Source organism: Cryptomeria japonica, chromosome 11 (genome assembly GCF_030272615.1).
Source record: "Cryptomeria japonica chromosome 11, Sugi_1.0, whole genome shotgun sequence".
Classification (NCBI taxonomy): Eukaryota; Viridiplantae; Streptophyta; class Pinopsida; order Cupressales; family Cupressaceae; genus Cryptomeria; species Cryptomeria japonica.
In genome coordinates, this window is record NC_081415.1 from 197,845,073 (window position 1) to 197,871,056 (window position 25,984).

Sequence of the window (25,984 nt, forward strand, 5' to 3'; positions counted from 1 at the left end):
GAAGACAAAAGTTTAATCAGCAAGTATGGATCTTGGTTTATCCAGTTTCCGAAATTTACATAAATAAGAGTCCAAGGTTTTGATGGTCGTCCTTACTGATTTCCAATCTACCCAACCAATAGGATGTTTCTTCTTGAAGTTCTTAGGCAACTTGAAACATATCAGAGCTTCAAAAGAATAAGGCGGAAGATGGCAATTGCCTTTCCATTCTTTAATGGAAATATGGAGGATTCTTGTCCAACAACACAAGTAGCAGAAAGTGCCAAGCTAGAAATGCAGTGGTATCCCTTTACATTCTAGCAGTCCAGAGCTAACTGTGACCCTCACGACAATATTGGATCAGTGAATGGAGAAAGATTCAGACATAGAGTGGACATAGAAGATTTTTGAGCTAGTGTTGCATATGAATTTGATGTTAGGAAAAGGTTATGTTCTAGGTTGCTAGTAAGCTTGATCAGGATAACTGAACTTTTCCTTGTGCTCGATCAAGTGGAAGAAAATGAAGAATACACTCAACCACGCTTTGACAAAGATGCACCTCTTCCTCCTATCAAATGGACAAAACCAGAGCATGCAGACTTGACCACCTTGATGCGGCCAGTGGTGAAATATTCCAAGTGGTGGGTTGATCAAGAAGTTCATAAGCTAAGAAGGATAAACTTAACCTTGACATATGACTTGATGGGTAAGACAAAAGAATGTTCTCCAAATGCCTTATCATCCCAGAGTGCCAAACCAATTGAAAGTATAAAAGCAAAAGGGAAGGCAATTGTGATTGAAGGACTTGCTCAGAAGAAGCAAAGGTTGGAACCATCTCATTCTGTCGCATCAACAAACATAGATATATTGGCCATTGATAAGTCAATGGCAGAGATGGAAATTCCTTCCCCAGTTCATGAAGAAAACATCCATCAAGAAGATGAGCAACCTCCGTCTCCTACTGCCACAGAAGTATTGGAGTCAGACAATGAAATGGATGTTGAGGAACGTGAATTTCAAGAAGGAATGATTTCTGCCCTTCTGGATATCATGTGCGAAAAAGGCAATCAGGAAGTGGAAGGCATTGAGCAGCCCACTGTTCTTGATTGGCTAAAGGAGAGATTGGGAGAAAAGACACAAGAAATAGAAGAATAAGAAGAAGATGACATGGCTTATTTCTTGGCTAGGTTAGAGCAAATTGTAGTAAAGAAGCCAGCCCAAAGATTTTCTACCATCCAGAGAGATGAAACAGGATGTAGGACAATATAGATTGTTGTACCAAAAGTAGATAAGGCAAAAGGAGATATTGCTTCTCATGAATACGAAATTACTACATTCAATTTGGGACCAACTACCAAGAAGCGGGAAGTTGAAGATTTGGACAATTCAGTTGCTTCCATGAAGGCAAGATTGGATTTGGAAGTAGGAAAGAAGAACGAGTATAAGAGAGAAGTTGAGCGCCTAAGGGATTATATTCAACATTTCACTAAGCCACTTGATCAAGCAAATCCAGAAGCTCCTCCACTTTTGAATTCACAGGAAACAGTTAGAAGTTCTGAGGAAGAAGCAATAACAACCAAAGAGACCAAGGCGTGGATGGAAAGCGCAGGTAAAGAGGCAGCCACATTTGCTGAAAGGTTAGCATTGACATATGGACAAACTTCGTCTCTACTCTCCAGAATTGCAAGCATGGGCTGAACTTTAGGACATTCAAGAAAGAATCATTCCTTGCCTTAGAGTGTTGAAAGGAATGTCAAAGAAAGAGTTAGTTGATGGAAGTATAATTGAAGCAGGAGCGGCATATGATTTCAGCGGTTGGCATTGGACATTGGTTGCACGCAGTGAAGTCTTGGAGAAATTGAACGCAGATGCTGACAAAGCAGAAGGGTAGATAAAAGAAATTCAAGACAAGGTTTGTTTTGTAGCTATAGAGGTACTTGAAAAAGAAACTATTCGAGAAAAGGATATGAAGTCAAAAAATATAAAAGCCAAGACACATAAAATCTTCACTAAACCAATCCTAAGGTAGAATTTGTCTAAGGCATCAAACCTCCTGTCCATCAAAGATGCTTTTCAAAAACAGGAATTAGATTGGGAAATCACTTTTGCTGTATGTGTAGATGATTTGGAAGGATTAGAATTCAAAGTCAGCGCGTTGCCACATTTCACGATAGAAGAGGTTGATTAGATTGTGTCCAAGTTCATTGAATTTTCTGCTTCTCAACAGGAGAAGGGGGTGCAAGCCTAAAAAATAGCACCTCGTGCCACTTGTCTCACATGCACTGGATATTGATTTTATTTTGGGAAACTCTAATTAGGGTTAGGTTGTCTTAATCTCGACTGTTGATCTTAGATTGATCTCGGCCATTCATTTGTTTTCAGAAACTCTATATAAACACATTCTCTCATTTCATTTCAGTGTGGAGAGATTTATGAAATTGTTGCTTAGAGCTACTTGGATAATAAAAAGTTCATAATTAGTATTGTTTTGAAGTTTTTTTTGTTATCAAGTGGTTGCATGGTTGCATATTTTATTCAACTCTTAGAATAGATTTGTTTTGAAGTTGTTAGATGAATGAAGGATCGATAGTTTAGATTGGTGAAATTTTGCTCATTCTTTTGTTGGATGGATGATTTTCATTCAATGTGTAAAGTTAGCCTAAGCTTTTGATGTGGATGTTTAACTTCTACTTTGAGTAATATTGTTCAATTGTTGGTATTATTCATAAGTGTGAAAATCTTAAGCACAACCCTAGAAGATTGCACCCGCTTTGCATAGTTGTCCAAGAGTAGCAAAACAAAGTGTCGTTACCAGTTTCACCCAATATTTACCGTCTCTTGAGTTCATAGGAGTAGCTTAGAAGTAGCATAAAATTCCTAAGCCCTCATCCTTTTTATCTTTTTTTTGAAATTCCAAATCAGAAAATCCAAAAAAACAAAGAGCATTTATTGATAAGTTCGCCTAAGTCCAGCTCGTGAATGATACTAGTTGTCAAGCATAAGCCCCCTTTGTATTTCAACACACTACCCAAGAAGCTATCCACATAAAGTCGCTCGTTCGTACATATAGACCTTGGAGTCGCCTTGTGGTCTTTCTCGCAATCTTGGCACAAGTAGTGATTTTGTTCAGGAGAGGATAGAGTATCCTTGGATATTTTATTCTAACAGTTTGGTATATGATAAAACGTACACCAACACTTACAACTTCTCTATTATAATTGAATGTACTTCTCAAATTCTGCTGACTTACTTTTGGTTATCCAAGGACATCAATATAATTTCTTTCTTCCCTTAACTTTATAGTTTTGTTTAAGTCATGTCCTATTTCTAATCAATCAAAGTTTGTACGTATTATGCCTATACTTGTGTCTTCCTTGTTTCTGTTTGTTGTGTATTTTTCTTTCTTGAGTATGTTTTTCCTTCCAACTTGGCTCTTTGTTCCTCCCTGTCAAAGTTTCAGACTTCTCCATCCTGTCATGTTTTCTGTTTATTGACCCATTGTATTTGTTGGTCTTTTCCATCTCATCATGCCCACCGCTTGACCCCCACCACTTGACCCCCAATGCCTTGTCCTACAACTTGAGTCTTGTGTATAGCCAATCCTCAATGCTTGATATTGCTTTCCATGTTCCTGGTCCCCTATGTGTTGTTTTGGTTCTAGTAGTCTATTTTTGAAGCCATCACTTACAAACTGTAATCTTTCCCACCCATGAACATTGTCCAAATTTGGAGTCGTGGGTGTTCTTGGTGGCCAACTTGTTCTATTTGTGAAGGATATAAAAGAGCAGTTGTTTTCATTCTGGTTCATCATCTACACTTAATCAACTCCTTTGGGAATCTGTTTTGAGCACTTGTGTTTGAGTGTGGGAATCCTCGGATAAAAAATCTAGTTATTTGAGAGGACGATTTCTTAAAAAGTTCATATTTTAACTTTATTGGATGTGGACATCCAGCCGCAATGTGTTGTTCTGATTTCTCATTGCTGTTGGTATGAATTGCTGATTGTAGTTGATGATATTGGAGACCTCTTTGAATGTAATACAATCATTCTTGAAATAAGACAGATCAAAATTTACATCTGTTTTGTTGTTCATTATAATAAGATCAGAGTTATTTCTGTCATTTGCTTTTCAAAATGTAATCATTATTGCTAATGCATAAATAACAGTTTTTAATCTGAGTTATCTACGATCTTAGTGAATGCTAGGGCTGATAGTGTTGTTATTAAAATAATAAGTGTTTGTGGAAGGATAAGAATCAGAACTGCATTATTGGTTTGGCCCGGGGCCAGGACATTACATTTAAGAGGTACCTCATCAAAGTTTTCTACGACTTCCAATTCCCAGCTCTCTTTTGAAAGTAGTAATCTTCAAGCTGTCCAGTATACTATTAGTTCGATTACTTGGATCACCCTTTATTTCATAACCTTCTTTCCTTTTAAATGGCTTTTTCAGGATCCTTTGACAGCATTTCCCAGTAAATTTGTTGTTCTTCATTTCGGTATTGGCATTTGAATAACTTGGATTCAATTGGAAATTTGATATTTATTATAAAATTGATACTAAATGAACTTTCCTTTGTACAACAATCATTTGATCAGGTGGTAGAGAGCTTACGGGAAGGGTATCTAAACATCCAAAACTTGTTTTTTTGCTTCATTTTTAATGAAAAATCCAGTTTCAAACCCATGAAAAATCCAGTTTCAAACCCATCTTCTTTGAATTTTAACTTCTTAAACAAGTTATCATTTTGGGTCTCCATATTTCAATTATGATGGAAAAAGGTTCATCTTAATTATTAACTTGTAATCTATGACCTTCCCTTAAATGATTAGTAGGGAATGAAGGGGAAGTATGCCCATGCACATACTACTAGATAGCCTTTGCTAGGTTTTAGATAGCAGAAAATGATGGCTTGTATACACTGAATCTGTGTATCTTTGTTTCAGTTGCCACCAAAATTAGGCTGCATCAACATTTCAATTAAAGATCTGTTGCATTGTGCAATTCGTTGTAAGTATGATGAAAGATTAATATCCTGCACAAGCACTTAGGCCTCTGCATCATTATTAGTCCTCATACGAATGTTCAATAAGAAGGTTTCCAACAATACTTCTTTCTGACCCTCATGAGACAGCTAGCAGCTGCCATGGCAAGGTTCCTGTTATCACAAAAGCTTGCACCCTTGCTGAGCTATCAACTCAACAACCTTGTGAAACATGGAAACAACCTCGAAGTGTGGGACCTTGCGCAAAGGGGTTGAATCTCCGGAGAAGGCCGGCTTCCTTCTCACTCCAGGTGCAAGTGTTGAACCAACTCAACACTTCAAAGCTAATTCCTAAGCCTACCCTAACAACTTGCAGATGAAAAGAGAAGAGAGAAATTGCTTGAAACAAAGGGAGGTGATGCACCAAGAAGAGATTGTTCCTCTCCCTATTGAAATGACACAAGTAATTAACTGAAACACCCTGAAGATGCACAACTTTCAGTTGTATGAGTAACCCCAATGCATAGATGAAAGTTAGAATCCACTGAATGTTAAGAGGGGAGAAGGATTCCCACAAGTCACACTCAGAAAACCAATTAACACAACATATATGAAGAGAAAGAGCCACGACATGCACCTATGATGAAGGTAAGAAAGCATACACAACACACATAGGTTGAAAGAAGGCAAGAATAGTGTTCTTCAATTAATCATAAGGCCAAACGCCAATCTTATAGTTGCAGAAATGCAAAGATTACAAGTCTTCAAGAGAAGAGGAGAGTATAAGAAAACTCCAGGCAACAGGTAGAGAACCCTTTACAATGAGGCTTAAAAGCCATTATATAGAAAAAAGGGTTACGATGGTGATCACGACCCCTGCATGTCAGTCTGGAAGTGCAGGGAAGTGCATGCACTTGGATTATACATACAAGCAACCTAGCCATACCTCCAAAGGCAATCTTGAGGAAGGTGGGTTAACAAACCTTCCAAAGTCAGACATGACATAAGTCACCCAGCATGGCCCCCGTACCTCCTTGATGGAAACCCTGCCAAAACATTTAATGCACCCTTGTGGCTCCACAAAAAAAGTGCATAAGTCACCAAAACTGTCGGAACATTTAAAGCCTTGAGTGTCGATCACGCCATTAGGAAGTGTCGCCAGTCGGAAGGAAGCCCAGAGACTTTGGAAGTTCGGACTCCCGAAGTGAGGAAGACAAGGGAAGGAGCAAGGAACGTCGGAACCTTGAGGTTTCGGACTTTCGAGATAGGAGAAAGGAGGGATAGGAAAGGAACTTCGGAACCTCGGGGTTCTGGAGTTCCGGAGGAACTAGGGAGAGAAGGCAAAAGGGGAAGGAACTTCGGAACCTCGGGGTTCCGGAGTTCCGGGATAGAGAGGGAAAGGGTTAAAGAGAGAAGGGGAACTTCGGAGACCTAGGTCTCCGTAGTTGGACTAGGAACTTCGGAGACTGGGGTCTCCGTAGTTGCGGGGTAGAAGACTAGGGAACTTCGGAACCTGGGGGTTCCGAAGTTCCGGGGTAGAGGACAGAAGAAAAGCTAAGGGAAGGAAGGGAACTTCGGAAACTTGGAGTTCCGGAGTTCCGAAGCAGGAAAGAAAGAAGCTAAGGCAAAGAAACCCGAAACCTTGGGGTTCCGAAGTTCCGGGCTAGAGAAAGAGAGGGCCAAGGAAAGGAACTTCCGACAAGACAACACTTCAAACCATGATTTCAGTGCTTTTCTCCTTGATCAACTGGGCAGCGCTGGTCCATGGAACATATCTCTGATCGGTTCTCATTGATGGACCGAGGGTGTCATAAAATGATAACAGTTTTGGCAATTTCTGCGAGATGCTTGTCTGCTAAGCATGAAGTCCAGAAGCCTTAAGCATCCATTGGGCACTGAGTCATGGAAGACCCAAACATGTGTGCCATCACTTGGAGGAAAACTGAAAACTAGAGCATACACCGTCTTAAGGAGAATGCGGCGCATGCATAAGCACTTATGGAAACAAAACAACCTCTAGTCTTATATTTACATAGTCATCAACACCCTCCTTAGAAGCAAGGCTTTAGATGAATCCCATTCACTGGAATTGGAAGAACTTCGCCATCAAGCTTGGAGAGATGAAATGCATTGGCCTCCTTGCAGCTAGTAATGACATATGGACCACTCCAGATAGCATCAAATTTGGAGTGTCGCCCAGCTTTGGCTCTGTCTGCATCCCACTTGAGAACTAGATCTGCCTCTTTGAAAACCCTATTAGTAGCCTTTTTGTCAAAAACCTTCTTAACTTGTTCTTGATGAGTCTTAAGTGTATGCATAGACTGACTTCTAGCCTCTTCTAGCTCCATCAGCTCAGCTAGTCTTACTGTCATGGCATCATTCTCTATTAATTCCAGCTAATGCGCTAGTTCAAGAGAGGGTAACTCTAGGGAAGTTGGGAGTCTTGCTTCCTTCCCATATACTAGTATGAAAGGGGAGTTACCAATCGCCCGCTTGGGTGTGATCTTGTCAGCCCATAAGGCTGTCCTCAACTTAGTGTGCGATGCCCTCTGATTGTCTTCAATTGTCCTTTTGATTATCCTGATGAGGTTCTTGTTGGAAGATTCAGCTAAGCCATTACCTTGAGGGTAATAGTTGGATGATGTCTTCAAGTATACACCATGCTTAATTGCCCAAGAACTAATTTGGGTTCCAACAAATGCCCTGGCATTGTCTGATATGATGGTGGAGGGGACACCGAATCTTGTCACAATTCCCTCAAGGAATTCTAACATCGAGGCCTCAGTAGCATCCCTCAATGCAACTGCCTCTGTCCACCTAGTGAAGTAATCTGTTGCGGCCAAGATCCACTTATGGCCAACACTAGAAGGTGGGTTTATCATGCCAATGAAGTCTAAACCCCATTGGGCGAATGGTTGATCTTCTTGGATGGGATGAATGGGTAGGGCAGCTAGTCTTCGCTTCCTAGAGAAGAGAGCACATTTCTTGCAATTCTTCACCCATCTATGTGAGTCACTGAATAAGAATGGCCAGTAATAACCAGCCCTCATTATTTTGATAGCCGTAGTCCTTGCAGAGAAGTGGCCCCCTGAAGAGCCATCATGAAATTCCTCTAACAATCTGCTGACTTGGTTTTGCTCGATACATCTTAGTAAGACTCCATTGGAGTCTTTTCGAAAAAGATTGCCATTCACTAAGACATAGGGAATGGACTGCAACCTGAAATGCCTTCTTTTGGTCCAGTCCAGACCTTGGGGGTATCTACCTCCCATTAAGGTGGTCATGTCACTTACCCAACTGAATTGAGTGTTGTTGTCAGTTGGTTGATCCTCTTGTAACACAAGGGCGACCTCTGAAGTAGTCTCAGAAGACGAGACAAGTTGTTCATATAGGCCCCTGCCTCTTACAAGCTTGGTGATCTTGATGTTGATGTCATACTCCATGACCTTGGTTATCCACCCAGCCCTCTTCTCACTGATATCCTTGTTTAGAAGGAAATCCTTGACACTTGCATGCGGAACTAAGAGTTGGATCCTGTTGTTGGACAAGATGTGTCTGAACTTTTTTAATGCCCTTACAACAGTGAGGACTTGCTTCTCTACATAGCTATATTTAAGTTCATAGTCCTTTAGCCCCTCACTAAAGAAAGCAATAGGTTGCTCCAACTTGTCATCGTTCAGCTGTGTTAGGACAGCTGAAATGCTGGATTCTCCTCCAAGGGTATAGAGGATAAAATCCCTTTCATAATTAGGATTGACGAGGGTAGGGGCCTGAGCAATTGCTTGTTTGATCTCTTCGAAACCGGCCCGCCCTTCCTTGGTTCAATTGAAAACCAAGTTTTTCTTCAACATGGAAGTGAGGGGTTTTACCATGGTGGCAAGGTTGGGAATGAACCTCCTCACAAAGTTGATCCTACCAACGAAACTTTGCAATCCTTTCTTGTGACTGGGGAGTGGAAGAGAAAGAATCGCCTCCACTCGCTCTGGATCAATGGTCAAACCCTCCTTGGATACGATGTGTCCTAGCAATCTTCCTTGATCAGTAGCAAATACACACTTGCTAGGGTTCAAGGACACACCATACTCCTTGAATTTCATGAACACTTGCTCAAGATGACCAAGATGGTCAGCTGCATGCTTCGAATAAACAGTTATGTCATCAAGTTATACAAGCACAAACCTTGCTAATACACCCTTGAAGGCTATGTCCATGGCTCTTTGGAACGTGGCACTTGCATTGGTTAGCCCAAAGGGCATTTTACAATAAGCATAGGTGCCCCACTTAGTAGTAAATGCAGTCTTGTATTGGTCTGATTCCTGGACCAAGATCTGATTGTAGCCTGAATACCCATCCAATAATGAAAATCTTTCTGATCCACTGACCTTCTGGAGAATCTGCTCCATAGAGGGAAGGGGATAGTGATCCTTGAGGGAGGCTCTATTGAGATCCCTAAAGTCTACACATAGTGTGATCTCCCCATTCTTCTTCCTTACAGGGACAAGGTTGGCCACCCAAGAGGAGTGCTTGATAGGGAAGATGATATTGGCTTCTATTAGCTTGGTCAACTCCTTCCTCATTAGTGGCTCAATCTTAGGGTTTATTGGCCTTTGTTTCTGTCTTATTGGCTTTGCATCTAGGTTTAGCTCTATGGTATGTTGGGCTAGGCTAGGATCAAAACCCTTCAAGTCTTCATAGGTCCAAGCAACTATGTCATCATATTGTTGGCAAAGCTCAACGAAGGCCTCTCGCTCGATTGAGGAACACACCTTGCCCAAGTTCAAGGACCTACCTTCAGCAACAACAACTGGCTTGTAATAACCCCTCTTTGCAGCCAAGCTCATCCTCTTCTTCAATTGATCATCTGAGTTGAAAATGCCCTCCAAGGTAACTAGACCTTTAGGCAACTTGTTGGAGTTGAGCTGCATGATTTGATCTCCATATTGGTCTTGCAGCTTGGATTGATTTTTAGCAGAAAACTCTGCTTCATTTTGCAAGAAGTTGACGATCTGTTGATCGCTTTCAAACACTTGCCAATTCACTTGATTATCCGGGACTGCAGGCCTCACAACAAGTCTGATGTGTTGCTCTTCCTCTCGTGCAACATGCATTGGTATGTCGAACTGAGCACCAACTGCTGCAAGCCTATCAGCATGCTTGTTCTAACCCCTAGGAATGCTTTGGATATTGAAGGCCTCAAATCCTTCAATCAAATCCCAAACCCTGTGTTTGTATGATTTGAGTAGGTTGTTCTTTGCTACACTTTGGGCTCGGATGTGATTAACAACCAACTCACTATCTCCAAATACTTGCAGAGATCTGATCTTTCTGCTTTGTGCAAGTTGGAGACCTTGGATCAAGGCTTCATACTCGGCGACATTGTTAGTGCAACCAAATTGAAGCCTAAAAGAGAATAAATATTTCTCCTGCTCAGGAGAAACAAGCATTACCTCAGCACTTGCACCATTCTTGTTTCTTGAACCATCAAAAAACATGCTCCATAACCCCTTTGAATCTCCTTGTGTCTTGATGAGGTTAGGGATAGGAGTATCCTCTTCATGGATACAATAGGTGCCAAGCCCAGTCTCTTCTGTCTCAGCTAATGGATCAAACTGAAAAGCATTGGCCCATTCGTCCAGCAAGCAATCAGGAACCTCTTGCAAGAGAGCAGCAGGCTCACGGACAACACACTCCTCCCCCTCTTCATGCAAAGTGCGATTCATGTTTATAGGGCTAGGGGTGTAGGGCTCAATGTGGTTTTGGGCAATGGGCTCTGCCCTTATGGTGACCTTGGTACCATACCTTGTTCGAAATAGCATATGGGACCAGTCGGAAGAGAAGTACCCACCTATCTTGGCTGTGAAGTCTCTAGACAGGCAGATGGCAAAGAAGGCAGGGAGGTCGATGATGGATATGTCTTGCAAGATAGTGCAACCAGGGCATGCATGCAAGGTCAACTTCAATTTTTTTACCACCCCTACTGTCTTAATAGAAGTGCCATCTAATTGGACCACCCCTTTGGTCACGGGTTCATATTCTATGCCAAGAAGATCAGCTACCTTCTTAGGCATGACTAAGGTACTAGCTCCTGAATCTATCATGCAGTTGTGAACCAAGTTGTCTCCTATGATTAAGGAGAGATAGAAAGGGGGAGGCTTGCGGATCTTGCTTGAATCTTCTTCCTCCTTGGGCTGCACCAAGCTGGTGGAGGCTGCCTTTTCGCTAACTGCTGCCTCACCACCTGACTGATTGACATCCTTTAATGCCTCCTTAAGCAAATCCCTTTGAGATGGGATTGAAAGGGCCTCCCACATAGTGATGTTGAGGTTGGCCTTCTTTATTTGATGAACTATGTTGAAAGGGACACCTGCTGGCTTTAGAGGCCCCTTTGAGGCTACAAGGTCTGCTTTTGTTCTTTGGACGACTTGGGTCTCTTGCTGCCTCTTGTTCCCTTGCATGGTACTTTGGCTTGTATCATGGACAGCTACATTCGGTGTTGGAGCTTGGACTGATGTTGAAGGTGAGGTAGCCTCCATGGCTCTCTTCTTTGACCTCGCATAGTGCAGCATGGACTCACCATTTGTTTGGTTCAAACCACAAAATTCCGCCTCCTGCCAATTGACAAAGGTAGAATCCCCTTGTAAGTGAGCCTGGGGACCCACAATAGGCTGATTTGGGTCATATTGCTGGCTAGAAGTGGTTGGCTCATCTTGCACTACTAAAGTCTGGGCAAACCCTCCACTTTGGTATACACCTTGGTTGTGTGGCTGATCACATGGTTGACACCAATCTTGCTCTTGGGCAAGGTTATTTTGCATTGGAACTATCGCCTTTGAGTTGCTTGCGTTTGTGGGGTTCACACTATTCAAAGGCCTTGCATTGCTCCATTGGTTTTGCCCTTGAAAGGGTGGCCTGTTTTGCTGATAATTCTGACCTTGTGCTTGGTAAGGTCTGTTATACTGAGTTTGCTGCCTCTTCAGTGCCACCAATTCATTGCCAAAGTTTTGTAATAGAGCCTTGACCTCATGGAGCTCATTAGAGGATGTAGATGGCGTGGATGGTTGACTTGCGGGTGCCATGGGAATAGGGGCCAAGGTTGGTTGTTGAGTAGGAGCTTCTGGGAAGAGAGGCATTGGAGGCCTTGGAGCTATCTTCCCAGCTTGGATCAAACAATTTTCTGCTCTTATGGCTATGTCATATGCACTCGGTAGAGAGGCTCCACCCATTGATTGTACCATGACAGCTTTATCGATGTTGAGAGCTCTCAGATAATACAAGAAGGCATGATTTGGGGATGGCTTCACTAGAGCAGGAATCCTATTCCATGTCTTATGGAATAAAGTCTCCCATGAACTCGTGGCGTGCCCTCTTGATCGTAATTAACTGCTCCACAAGTGATAGGTGATCACTTTTGTCTTCAAAATGGTTGCACAATTTCTCCCCCAATTCGTCCCAATTGTGGATGGAGCTAGACGGCAATCCTCTATACCATTGCAAGGCTTTGCCTTTCAAGGATGTGGCCAAGAGTCTAACGGCAACATCATCCTGAGTGATGTTATGGACGGAGCAGATGTTTGCAATGTTGTCGGGTAATTAAGCAATAAGACATTTAATGTAATTAGAGTTAATGACGACAGTTAACCCGTCAGTTGTCGACAGTTGACACCGGGTAACTAACCTGTCACCTTTATATATTAGCGAGTCCTTGGTCATGGAGACAGGGTTAGTATGGTCATTGTCATTGTACTAACATTATTATGAATCAATGAAGATCTGAGTTTCTTTATATTCTGTCATGTTGTATTCTATCATGTTGTATTCTGTCATGTCTATTATTTCTGCAATGCATTGAATTACACTTTATTGGCAAAACATTTGGCGCTGTTACCTAGACAGACTCGGGAAAAGGAGCGGATGGCGTACGGACACGATGGGCCTACTCGTGAGCGAGATTAACCCTGAGGCGGAAGACGCACGAACAGAGCTCTACGACGGAGAAGATACTACAATGAGGGAATTTTCAATCCTGCTTCAGGTGGCCATCGAAACCTACGTTCGAAGAGAGGCCATGGAGGCGGAAGTACCAACAAGTGTCGTGTGGACCACACTGGAAGTTAGCCCTGTGGTGAATCAGTTGATGAACCACCTCCCCCGATTGCTCGCACAGGCTTCACTCGCACAGTGGGCTTGCTTGGAGGAAATTGCTTGCAAAGAACGACGCCAACAGGTCCTCCTACAGTATGAAGAAAACAACTGTCGTTGGGAAGCGCAACAGGATGGCATGCGACGGGACACTTGAACCTTGAGCTATACGGGGCGGAATAAAGAACACTCATTGTAATAATTATGTCATATTGTTGACATAGACTTGTATCCCACAGGATGAATGAATAAAAGTGTTCTACTTTTTATATGCCGTTGTTATATATAAAGCCGTACGGGAATTAATGCCCAATACATTGAATAAAGACAAAAATAAGGAAGAGTATATAGATGAATGTGCAGTAGCCCAACGTGCCTTGATCCTTGAACAGCAAGCGGAAAGGCGATGGAGGTATAAGCGAAGGGAGGAGGAACGCTCCGAAGGGGACAGTGAGGCCGACGGCCACCCACGGAGTCGGGAGGAGTTACTTGCGGAAACCCGCCGCAGGATAGAGTGTACTAAAACTTAGTTGAGGGACTTGAGGGACTTGTCACGCACACCAGAGGCTAGGAAAACTCCACGGAGTGGGGAGGAGGCAAGGGAGGGAGAAGACATCGGGGCTGCCAAGAGTGTCGGAGGGACACCAGGGCACGACGGTCAAGCACCTCTTACAGGATCTAACCCATCCGGAGTAGGACAGCAGCCACTAGTAGTAAAAAGACAAGGCATGGCGCAAAAACAAAAACTTCCAAAGTTCCATGGGGATAGGAAAGAATTGGGGAGCGAATGGTGTTACTGATCAGGACGAGTGGGTAACACAGTTTCCCGCAACCCTAAGGGGCGTGGCCATCGACTGGTTCTTCGATATGGAGAAGGCTAAAATTAGCACATGGCCCGACTTGAAGAAGGAATTTCAAGCGGAGTTTCGTCTCCTAAGAGACGATAATGAGATCGTAGCCGAAATTTATGGCATTAAATAGAGGAAGAACGAGACGGTTCGAACCTACAGCCAGCGGCTCAAAGAGCTGCTAGGAAAAATGGAGAACCAGCCCGCAAACGGACTGAAAAAACGGTGGTTCGTGGAAGGTCTGAAGATTTCTCTTAGACGGAAAATGAAGATCGTACCTCCCTCTTCATATATTGACGCCTATAATAGGGCAATGGATTTAGAAAGCGAGCATAAGATGTCCAAGAAAAAGAAAAAGAAATCCTCGTCAGACGACGATTCCTCTTCTGACAAAAGCAGTAGCAGTGATGACGAGTCTAATTGGAAGGTACGGGCTCTCCAGAAAGATATGGAGTGAATGATGAGAGAGATGAAGGCGACCAAAGGAAGCACAAGCCGAGATGACGAAGGGGATTTATGGTGCACGGATTGCCGCAGCGACGGACACACCAAGGGGTCTTGTCCGAAGAAAGCATTTTGTGATATTTGTCAGATTGTTGGACACCTTACCAAGGAGTGTCCGTACAATATGAGGACCTGTAACCAATAGGTTCTCTTTACGGAACCGTCTGCGCTAAGCGACACGTCCTAGCCTGCGATCAACAACGCGTCGTCTGGCGGCTATCGGACAACAGGCGAGGAGGAAGAGGCAATAATAATAATACTAATAATAGAAGCCGAATCCAATATGACGCTAAAGGGCGGCCGATGATGCAATGTCGGGCTTGCAACCAATGGGGGCATTTTGCTAGGGACTGTACGGTGGAGGAAGTGCCACAAAAACTTTGCAAGTGGTGCGGTTCAGGGGACCATGACGATGGCAATTGTCCGAAATCTGGAGTGAATTTGTTGAATGTAGAAACGAAGGATGTGCTCGCCCTAACAAGATCCAAGACGAAAGCGGCCACTTACCCAGATCCTCGTACGCAAAAATGAAAGGCACTGGAGGCACAAGCGGAACTGGAGAAGGAGATGTTGACGAACAAGGACGCACACGGGCTTGTAGGTACTTCTCGCTCTGAAGCAGAAACAAATATTATAAACCAACTGCTACAGGTCGAGATACCCGTCAAAATGAAGGATCTCCTGGAAAGTATGCCCACACTTGCGGACGACACTTCTGCAATCCGTACTGATAACCCCAGTTAGGCGACCAACACATGGAAGGCAACCTTGGCGAGATGGCGGTAGACCCATTAGCCTTGATGATCAACAATGGTAGACACCCAGCAGTGGTGGAAATGGGTATATTGGGCACCATCTTGACCGACACCATTGTCGACAGCGGGTTGGGAGTAAATGTCTTGCCAGAGGAAACATGGAAAAAATTGGGCAAACCTACTCTCTGGCCGTCCACCTTTAATTTATTGGGAGCAGACCAACACGGCATCAAGCCGCTTGGCACACTCATGGCGCAGCCAGTGACGATTGGAACACAGCCATTCGTCTTGAACTTTGTGGTCATCCCATTGAAGAAGAAGGGATATGATGCCATCCTTGGCAGAGGCTGGCTGGTGGCGGCAAAAGCAAACCACAATTGGAAAAAGAACACCTTGTCCATGGAAAAGGCCGACAGAAGATATATCATTGACCTCAAAACCCAACTGGTTAGTGAAGAGTTGGCATCAGAGTCAGAGTCCGATGGGGACGACGGTACGGACGAAGGGAAGGATGGCAAGGAACCAGATGACGAAGGCATCTTAGGAATTCAAGCCTGTTCTGAGGACGAGACGAATTCTTTGAGAGGGCTCTTCCATTGGAAAATGGAAGACTATGAATTATTGTACGGGTGCAACGTGCTGGAGATCGAAGAAGAACCTGACGAGAACGAGTTCCCGCCAGAGTACGAACAATACAAGGAAGGGGATGCCCCTGTGGATGACGCACCAGTGCACCAGTTCGACAAGAGTAAGCCCATAAGGTATGAGGAATCCGCACTTAAAATTACAAACCTTGGAGAAACTTCAGAACAGAAAAATATTCTGGTCGGCGATGACTGGAATCGGGTCTTGAAGATGGTGGCGTTCAAAATTTTCACAGAGTACAAGGATGTGTTCGCCTGGACGAATAAAGACCTCAAACGGGTACCACAAGAGCTTTGTGTACACCGGATCCCTCTGGTTCTCGAAGCCGTGCCTGTACAGAAGTGGCCATACAGGATGAACAAAAATTATGCCGCTAGGGTAAATGACGAAATTGACCGCATGCTCGAAGCAGGAATCATCTTCAAGGTCCAGACGAGCGAATGGGTATCACCCATTGTGATATCCTTGAAAAAGGAGGCCGATCAGATAAGAATCTGTGTAGACTTCAGGTGTTTGAATGCTGTCACAATTAAAGATCCATTCCCCATACCATTCACAAACACCATCCTCGAGGAAGTAGCGGGCCATGAAATTTATTCATTTATGGATGGATTCTCTGGATATAATCAAATTTCCATTGCAGAGGAGGACAAATTGAAGACCACCTTTGTCGTAGAAGATGGCGTCTATGCATACAACCGGATGCCACTCGGGTTGTGCAACGCGCCAGCTACCTTCCAATGGATAATCCTCCATATTTTCGACAAAATGTCTGTAGGAAACTTCAAAGCATTCTTGGACGACTGGTCCATTTACAGCACGAAAGAGGCACATCTCGCCGCACTTGGCGAATGCATGGAAAGATGTCGACGAGCCCGCCTTGCCCTAAATCCCAAGAAATGCAGATTTATGGTGCCTCAAGGAAAGTTACTAGGGCACATCGTCTGTAAGGCCAGATTGAAGACTGAACCTGACAAGGTACGGGTCATTGTGGAGATGGAGGCACCTGACGATGTCACTAGCGTCAAGTCATTTCTTGGACACATTGGGTATTATAGGCGGTTTATTAAAACTTTGCCCAAGTATCATACCCACTTGTTATGCTGACACGAAGGGGGGAATTTCGACATTACCTATTGGCGACACCATTCACATTTTATGTGGATCACTAGGCGTTGATGTACCTAGTGAACAAGCCAATCATCCAGGGGCGGATTAGCCGATGGCTGTTGCTGTTACAAGAATTTACATTCAACATCATTGTCAGACCTGGCAAGAGCCATGTCATTGCCGACCAGCTATCACGGATCAAGTCTGGAGAGCCGGCCGAAGGTGTTAACGAGGATTTTTCGGACGCCCATCTCTTCCGCATTGCCGTCCTTCCTGCCTAGTACATGAGTGTGGGCGAATACTTGTCAACTTCAAAATTTCCTAAGGAAATGTCGTCAGGCGAAAGACGAAAACTTGTACTAAGAAGCAGAACGTTCCAACTTATAAATGGCCTTCTCTACAAGATGGGACCTGACCAGATCCTACGACGATGCGTCTTGGAAGAGGAAATCTCAGGAGTCCTGAGAGAAGCACATGAAGGGGTCGCAGGAGGACACATGGGACTGGACACGACGGCAAGGAAAGTCTTACTAGTAGGCTTATGGTGGCCGACAGTGCATAATGACGCCAGAGAATGGGTGACAAGTTGTGATACATGTCAATGCGCTGGACGACTGTTAAAGAGGGATTTTATGCCACTCAACCCGTCGAATGCTCAAGAGCTGTTCGAAAGATGGGGGTTAGACTTCATTGGTCCGTTGAAACCAAGCTGGGCCTGACAATGTAGATACATTGTCGTGGCGACCGAATACTTGACCAAATGGGTCGAAGCGAGGGCCTTGGCAGACAACTCTGTCGTTAGTACGGCGAGATTCATTTATGAACATATTATCACCCGATACGGAATACCTATACAGTTGACAAGTGATAGAGGAGGGCACTTCGTAAACCACATTATCTAGCTGTTGACAACCGAATTCAAAATTTTCCATTCTCTATCAAGTCCGTACTATCCTCGGGCAAACGGCCAGGCTAAGGCGACCAACAAAATGATGGTGTCAGTAATTTATAAGTCCTGTGGGGTTGAGAAGGAAGACTGAGAGGAGCATCTACCGTCGGTACTTTGGGCGTACCGAACAACTTACAAGGTAACCACTGGGCAGACACCATTCCAATTAATGTATGGCTAGGAGGCTGTGGTGCCAGTGGAATTCATGGTGCCAAGTCTCAGAATTGCCATTGACAACAGGTTAGGCGACATGGAAAGCCTTCGGGAGAGACTATACGCCCTGAATAAGTTGGATGAAAGATGGACAATTGCATAGTGGGCGACGGAGACAGCTCAGCAAGGACAGAAAGCCTAGCACAACAAACATTGAAGAAGGATGCAGTTCACCCTAGGGCAATTGGTATTGAAGTTTAATGGTCGAAATGAAATTAAGCTAGGCAAGTTCAGGGTAAAATGGCTAGGTCCCTTTAAGATTTGCGAAGTTGGCGCGAACGGAGCCATCAAGCTGTGGACGATGGATGGGATGGAGGTGCTTGATGCTGTAAATGGCTCCAAGTTGAAAATCTATCACCAACGGAGGCAAGAGACGAGGTCCGCCCAGGCGGACAGGTAAGTGCGGTCGTATGGAAACGACCGTACGACCTCGTACGGTGCCATAGGAAAAAAAAACGGAAAAAAATAAAAATAAAATAAAATAAAAATCCGTACGGTCATACGGAAAAGGCCGTACGGACGTATGGAATTGAGTTAAAAAAAAAAGAAAAATGAAAAAAAGAAAAAAGGGACGTACAGAAAAAAGTTAAAGTTGTTTTTTTGTCATTAAGTGTTTTATATGGCATGAATACTCAGGAAATTGCCAAGTTAGAAAATTGTTGGGTTATAAAGACGTCCGTACGGACAAATCAGCTACTTGCCAGTTAGAAAATTGTCGGGTGATAGCCGCCGTACAATCAAATCAGCCGTACCACATTAGCAAGGCAAAACCGTACAAAACGAAAGATAGTTAAGGCTCGAAACAGTTACAAATCGAACCCCAGACAAGGAATTTTTATTTTATTCTGATTAATGGCGACTGAACCTAGGGGATTGAAAAAGCTAGACTGGAGGAAGAAATTGCAAGAAAGAGAAGAGCAAACCAAGAAGGAAGCCAGAAAGAAACATGTTGTAGCAATGGGCGACCAAGACAAGGGCAAAGCAATTGCACAGGATGTAGGAAAGGGAAGAGTTATGTAGGTCACTGCAGATACAATTCTATTCGAGGGTTTGGCTGGAACGGTGTGCAGGCAATGGTGGGAAAATGCCACGAGCCCGTCAGATATTGAGGTAAAAATTGAATTAACAAAAGCTAGGGTCCATGATGCTATTCAGATGCCCATTTTTAATATTAAGGAATTCGAACCTTGCCTACGACAAATGATTAAAACATATGATCCTGAACTTCGCACATCGTCATTCAATTTCCAGCACACTGACACCATTGTTTCATTTAACTTTGATGATTTTGAGAGAGTATTTGGCATTCCTGACAAGGGTAAAAAGATTGACAAAAAGGTAACAAAGTTGTTCGAGGAAAGAAGAACCCAGCTATTCAAAGAAACGTGTAGGGACAACTTCACTACAGAAGAATGGAGTCGCATCCTGGATCTGAAGGGAAGAGGTCTGAAGAAGACATTTTTAAAATCTGGCATCTGGCAATGTTTACTTGACGTAGTACAGAGCAGGCTGACTGGCGCCATCAGAGCATCGGACGCGGCAGTACCTATGATCGCATTGATGGCAGGACTCAGAAAGGGCACAGTGTATGATTGGGCCAATCTACTGTCAAACAGAGCCCACGACTGTATGATGCTGAAACATAAAGTATTTTATATGTCACATTACGCTATCGGATTATTTTTAGATTCCGTGCGGGTACAGGTGCCACCACATTGTAGAGGATGGCAGCCGCGGGATAGCATCGACTCCCTTAAGCTAGCTATATTTTATTGGTCAGAGCTGGATATTTTGACTACCGCTGAGGGATAGACTAGCAGGAAGAGGAGACAGGTCCACGTAGTGGTGTTGGCCAGTGACACGGATTCAGGACGACATGGCACTAGTGAGGAGGAAAGTGAGGGGTCGGATGATTCAGAGGAAGATAGCACCTTCAGGCTTTCACAGACCGAGCAGCCAGTACTGCCATAGGAGACCCCCACCACTCAGACAGTATCGTTGGCAAGTGTACTGAGGGGCCATCCTGGAATGCCTGGAGGGGGAGCTGGCAGGACCCACCAGGTGGTATTTACTCCAGCATTCCTGACCGTCGGAGGAGAGGGAGGACCATTGGCATCATCTAGAGTCACAGTGGGTACCATCTCTACCATCCCCATACTTGGGTTTGGTCAAATGCATCCTCGGCCTCCACCAGTCCAGCCATTGCCAGTCACAACCAAGATGACGACACCAATGAGTGTACCAGTACGCATGCCCGTCATCCCGACGAAACCTAGGACAGAGGAGGCCCAGAGGACGGTCGAGGAGAGGCCGGCGGGGGACAATGTAGATTCATGGCTAGACAGATATGCGACTCTACCTTCATCCCCACGCAGGCAGGCACCACCCACACCTTCCTACCCTTGTATTCCTTCACCTCCAGGGGTTATCAACTTGGATAGTGGCACTAGAAATCAGGGCGATAGAAAGACACCGCTGGTAGAGGAGGGCGCAGTATCACCGCAACAGCAGCATCAGGTTGGACGGATTGGAAAGGGGAGACCTACTGCCATGGTGCAGTTCTTAGCTAGGATGGAGGAGGTTCAGTTACTGGTTGCCTCGACAGTAGAGGAGTCTGTCGGACAACTCACTTTGCGGAGACTCCTTGCGTTTGCTACATCTGGAGTAGCAGTGGCATTTCAGCAGTGTTTTGAGTAGCATGGATGGTCGACGCTTGATCTTCCAGAGATGCGAGCAGAGTGGCAGAGTCAGTAGGTGGCCGGAGGGAGTCAGACACAGTCTGTGGTCAGACGGATTGAGCAGGCTGTATGAGATAGGTATCTCGAGCTTCGAGAGACTCAGCTCAGGGCGGATAGGGCTCAGGAGGAGTTGGCCACTTGCATCCCTGTATTGGAGACAGAGTTAGAGCAGCAGCGCACCCATGCTAGGAGTACAAATGCGATCCTTGCCACCGTGAGAGGAGAATTGAGTGCCGTGAAGGCAGAGTTGGCAGTGCAATCAAATGAGAGAGCCTCAGCAGAATCGAGAGTTGCTACCCTGGCAACCGAGTTGGAGGCGTAGCATCAGGAATTGATGGAGGTAGTGTTTCGAGTGAGGAGTTCCCGGGAGCGACAATTGCAGGCTGAGTAGGACCTCCGATACTGGACCGACCAGGTGGTACAGCTTCGGGAGCAGTTGGCAGTAGCAGCCCCAGCCCCTCCACCATCAGGGACGCCTCCCTTACCCTCTCAGTAGTCTGTGTGTAGTTGTTATTTTGTGGGGTTCGTAGTTGTTATTTGTTGTAGGCATATCATTCCCATTTTGTTGTCTGTTGTCCGGAGATGACATATCTTTTTGGGGGGGATGATGTTGTCGGGTAATTAAGCAATAAGACATTTAATGTAATTAGAGTTAATGACGGCAGTTAACCCGTCGGTTGTCGACAGTTGACATCGGGTAATTGACCGGTCACCTTTATATATTAGCGAGTCCTTGGTCATGGAGACAGGGTTAGTATGGTCATTGTCATTGTACTGACATTATTATGAATCAATGAAGATCTGAGTTTCTTTATATTCTGTCATGTCTATTATTTCTGCAATGCATTGAATTACACTTTATTGGCAAAACATGCAATGTCTTGAATGTGCTCAATGGGTGTAAGCTGTTTCACCAGTGAAGTATGGTATACTCTTCAACGCAGCCACTGGTATGTCATTCCATTGAGTCAAAACAAGGGGATTCCCCCCATTGAAGGTAACAAAGACTTGATTTCTTGCCATGTGAAACAATGGTCTATTGATATGAGTGGTGGGAGCCCTTGATAGAAAAGGTCTTGTAAATGGAGGAGTAGAACGAGACCTGGGAGATGGAGTGTTTACAACCTCGTCACCCCTGACTGGTGATAATGAAGGTCTACCTCTCCTCCTTCTAGAGCCTACAGATGGAAGCTCTATGAATTGGAAACTGCCCCTAGAAGATGCCCTTGTATGAATTTTGGGCATGAAATCTGCAATCGTCCTCGGGAGCTCGGAGGTCCGGAGTTGCGAAGTGTGACCACTTCGGCACCTCGGGAGCTCGGATGTCTGGAGTGAGGAAGCTCAAGAGTTCGGAACCTGGGAGTTCTAAGTTTCCAGGTCTAAGCACTTCGGAACCTAGGGGTTCCGGGGTTTCGGAGTAAGATGGCTTTACTGACTTCAGAACCTAGGGGTTCCAAGGTTTCGGAGTAAGCAGAGTTACGATGGCTTGGGAACCTGGGGGTTCCGGGGTCCCAGAGTTATGAACTTTGTGTGAGCACGAACTGGTCCTTGAGCAGAGTCGCCAAGTGCTTGAGAGATGACTGCCTCAAAAGGCCAAAACACTAAGAATAGCACTAAATCCTTAGCATGTGAATTGAATAGGTCCCACTGGGCGTGCCAAAAACTGTTATCACAAAAACTTGCACCCTTGCTGAGCTATCAACTCAGCAACCTTGTGAAACATGGAAACAACCCCGAAGTGTGGGACCTTGCGCAAGGGGGTTGAATCTCCGGAGAAGGCCGGCTTCCTTCTCACTCCAGGTGCAAGTGTTGAACCAACTCAACACTTCAAAGCTAATTCCTAAGCCTACCCTAACAACTTGCAGAGGAAAAGAGAAGAGAGAAATTGCTTGAAACAAAGGGAGGTGATGCACCAAGAAGAGATCGTTCCTCTCCCTATCGAAATGACACAAGTAATTAACTGAAACACATTGAAGATGCACAACTTTCAGTTGTATGAGTAACCCCAATGCATAGATGAAAGTTAGAATCCATTGAATGTTAAGAGGGGAGAAGGATTCCCACAAGTCACACTCAGAAAACCAATTAACACAACATATATGAAGAGAAAGAGCCACGACATGCACCTATGATGAAGGTAAGAAAGCATACACAACACACATAGGTTGAAAGAAGGCAAGAATAGTGTTCTTCAATTAATCATAAGGCCAAACGCCAATCTTACAGTTGCAGAAATGCAAAGATTACAAGTCTTCAAGAGAAGAGGAGAGCATAAGAAAACTCCAGGCAACAGGGAGAGAACCCTTTACAATGAGGCTTAAAAGCCATTATATAGAAAAAAGGGTTACGATGGTGATCATGACCCCTGCATGTCAGTCTGGAAGTGCAGGGAAGTGCATGCACTTGGCTTGTACATACAAGCAACCTAGCCATACCTCCAAAGGCAATCTTGAGGAAGGTGGGTAAACAAACCTTCCAAAGTCAGACATGACATAAGTCACCCAGCATGGCCCCCATACCTCCTTGATGGAAACCCTGCCAAAACATTTAATGCACCCTTGTGGCTCCACAAAAAAAGTGCATAAGTCACCAAAACTGTCGGAGCATTTAAAGCCTTGAGTGTCGATCACGCCATTAGGAAGTGTCGCCAGTCGGAAGGAAGCCTAGAGACTTCAAAAGTTCGGACTCCCAAAGTGAGGAAGACAAGGGAAGGAGCAAGGAACCTCTAAACCTCGAGGTTCCGGAGTTCCGGGATAGGAGAAAGGAGGGATAGGAAAGGAACTTCGGAACCTCGGGATTCCGGAGTTCCGAGATAGAGAGGGAAAGGGTTAAAGAGAGAAGGGGAACTTTAGAGACCTGGGTCTCCGTAGTTGGACTAGGAACTTTGGAGACTGGGGTCTCCGTAGTTGCAGGGTAGAAGACTAGGGAACTTCGGAACCTGGGTGTTTCGGAGTTCCGGGGTAGAAGACTAGGGAACTTCGGAACCTGGGGGTTCCGGGGTAGAGGACAGAAGAAAAGCTAAGGGAAGGAAGGGAACTTCGGAAACTTGGTGTTCCGGAGTTCCGGAGCAGGAAAGAAAGAAGCTAAGGCAAAGAAACCCGGAACCTCAGGGTTCCGAAGTTTCGGGCTAGAGAAAGAGAGGGCCAAGGAAAGGAACTTCCGACAAGACAACACTTCAAACCATGATTTCACTGCTTTTCTCCTTGATCAACTGGGCAGAGCTGGTCCATGGAACATATCTCTGATTGGTTCTCATTGATGGACCGAGGGTGTCATAAAATGACAACAATTCCCCTTTAAGGCCTTGCTGATTATTTTGCATACTCCTAGGATTGTCACTTCCCCCTTTATTGAAGGGAATCACAATGAAATGCCCTCTAGAGATTCCATTTGGCTAAACAGTTCCCCTTCTTGCATTTTCTGCTTTAGATAAGGTGCCTTCAATATTAGTAAAAGATTTGCAAGGACTTCCTCTCATTCTTGAAACTTGAAAGGTTTTGTGGATTATGTTTTCTTCCATATTCAGATTAGGAAAATCTTTACCAATGAATTCAAGAATCCTTTTATTCCCTCTTCCAATTAAGAGAGCACGGAGATGAATTCTTGCGGCCAGACTCTTGCTTCTCCCATTTTCTGTTAAATTTAGTAGCAGATTACCAATGCTACTTCACCATGACTAGCAAGTAGTTAGTTGTTTCTTCACACTTATTTCACATTATATAAAAATGGGGCTCTGTCATCCCATCCTCTTGACACGTGATGGGTGAGGGTCCTCTTTTGAGCTGTCATCCAGGTAAACGTATCATAGTTTTGCAAACCTTTTCCACAGCAGATTTGAAAAGCTTCTACTTAATGTTGAATAGCAGAAGGAAGTGACAGGTCATCGTGATTTCACCATGTAACACCCAATTTTTTTACTGCCCTCAGGATCTCTCTGTCTGAGGATGTTGTTCAACAACCCTGCCTTCTCCTGAGAAACCCCTTCCATTGTAGCATCTCTCCATTCTCTATTTGGCCTTCCATATCTCCAATTGTTTGCCAATAATTCGTATCACCAGATTCTAGACAAAATAAAATATCCCATTGTAGACCAGGGATAAAAGACACTAGCCTTTTTTCCATCCACATGTTCTACAGTCTCATTTCTCAACTCTCACCTTAAGTATTTTCTCACCGAGTTTCTGAAAATTTGTATGTAAGTGTCAAATGTGGGATATCTGACACAGCAACCTGAATGTGCAGATTTAGGATGGACTTATATCATTCATATATTTCTACTGGATAATGGAGCTCCAAACTCGATCAGCCTCTGAATTCATCCTTCGTACCAGCTTTTTCCCTAGTGATGAGTTTAGTAAGCACATTCTCCTTTACCTGCTGTCCCAACAGCTTTTAGTCTGCATACCTTCTCTCATATTAGAAGAGGAATCTACCTGTCCTTTAAGTCGCCTGTCACAGAAAGTTCTGCATTATAGACGTCATTATTGAAACGACTATCTTAAGTCCTTTTAAGTAGGAGAAGAGACATGTACCAATTTATTACAATAATTTATAATTGTAGCCTAACAGCCTCACAAGTTGCAATAACTTGATTCAGATGGATATTTATATTTCTCATTAATTGGATTGACACTTCAACACATTTGCTAATAGGATTTATTTCCAAATTCCTCACTTTCACAGTCATTAATATAAATAATAAAAAGTATAACGATAACTATTGTCAGTTGATATTCTTAGTTATTGAACATGTTAAGTTGTGTTGGAAAAGGGTTGATGCCATGTAATGAGGTTCTTTTGCTTATAACAAATAAAGATAAATTTTCTGACCTTGTATAATTGAGGCATAGAATAGCTTTGAATTTTCTGGGCTTATTTTACTTCTGTTACATTTTAGATCACATTATTGCAATCTGAAGCAACATCAATTATTCCATTTTCTCACTAGGGAACTAGGCATTGGAATAGTGCCCTATAGTCCATTGGGTCGTGGTTTTTTCTCTGGAAAGGTTTTTAAAGCAACGACTTACGAGAACACACGGTGGGTACGTTCAACTATCCTGTTATTTTCTATGATGCTTCCTTTCTTACTGCATTTCTGATGGATATTTTTATTTT

At 44.0% G+C, this 25,984-nt stretch overlaps 1 protein-coding gene across 3 annotated transcripts in view; it reads left to right on the forward strand.

The window, feature by feature from the left end:
* Positions 1 to 25,984, forward strand: part of LOC131051792 (probable aldo-keto reductase 1) — an 89,827-nt gene that overhangs the window by 53,784 nt on the left and 10,059 nt on the right. For 2 of the 3 annotated variants that reach the window (XM_059214712.1, XM_057986396.2), the window contains exon 5: positions 25,815 to 25,911. In XM_059214712.1, coding sequence (XP_059070695.1) covers positions 25,815 to 25,911 — 97 coding nt within the window. The remainder of the gene's footprint in view (positions 1 to 25,814; positions 25,912 to 25,984) is intronic. The other variant, XM_059214713.1, reaches the window with a different exon arrangement.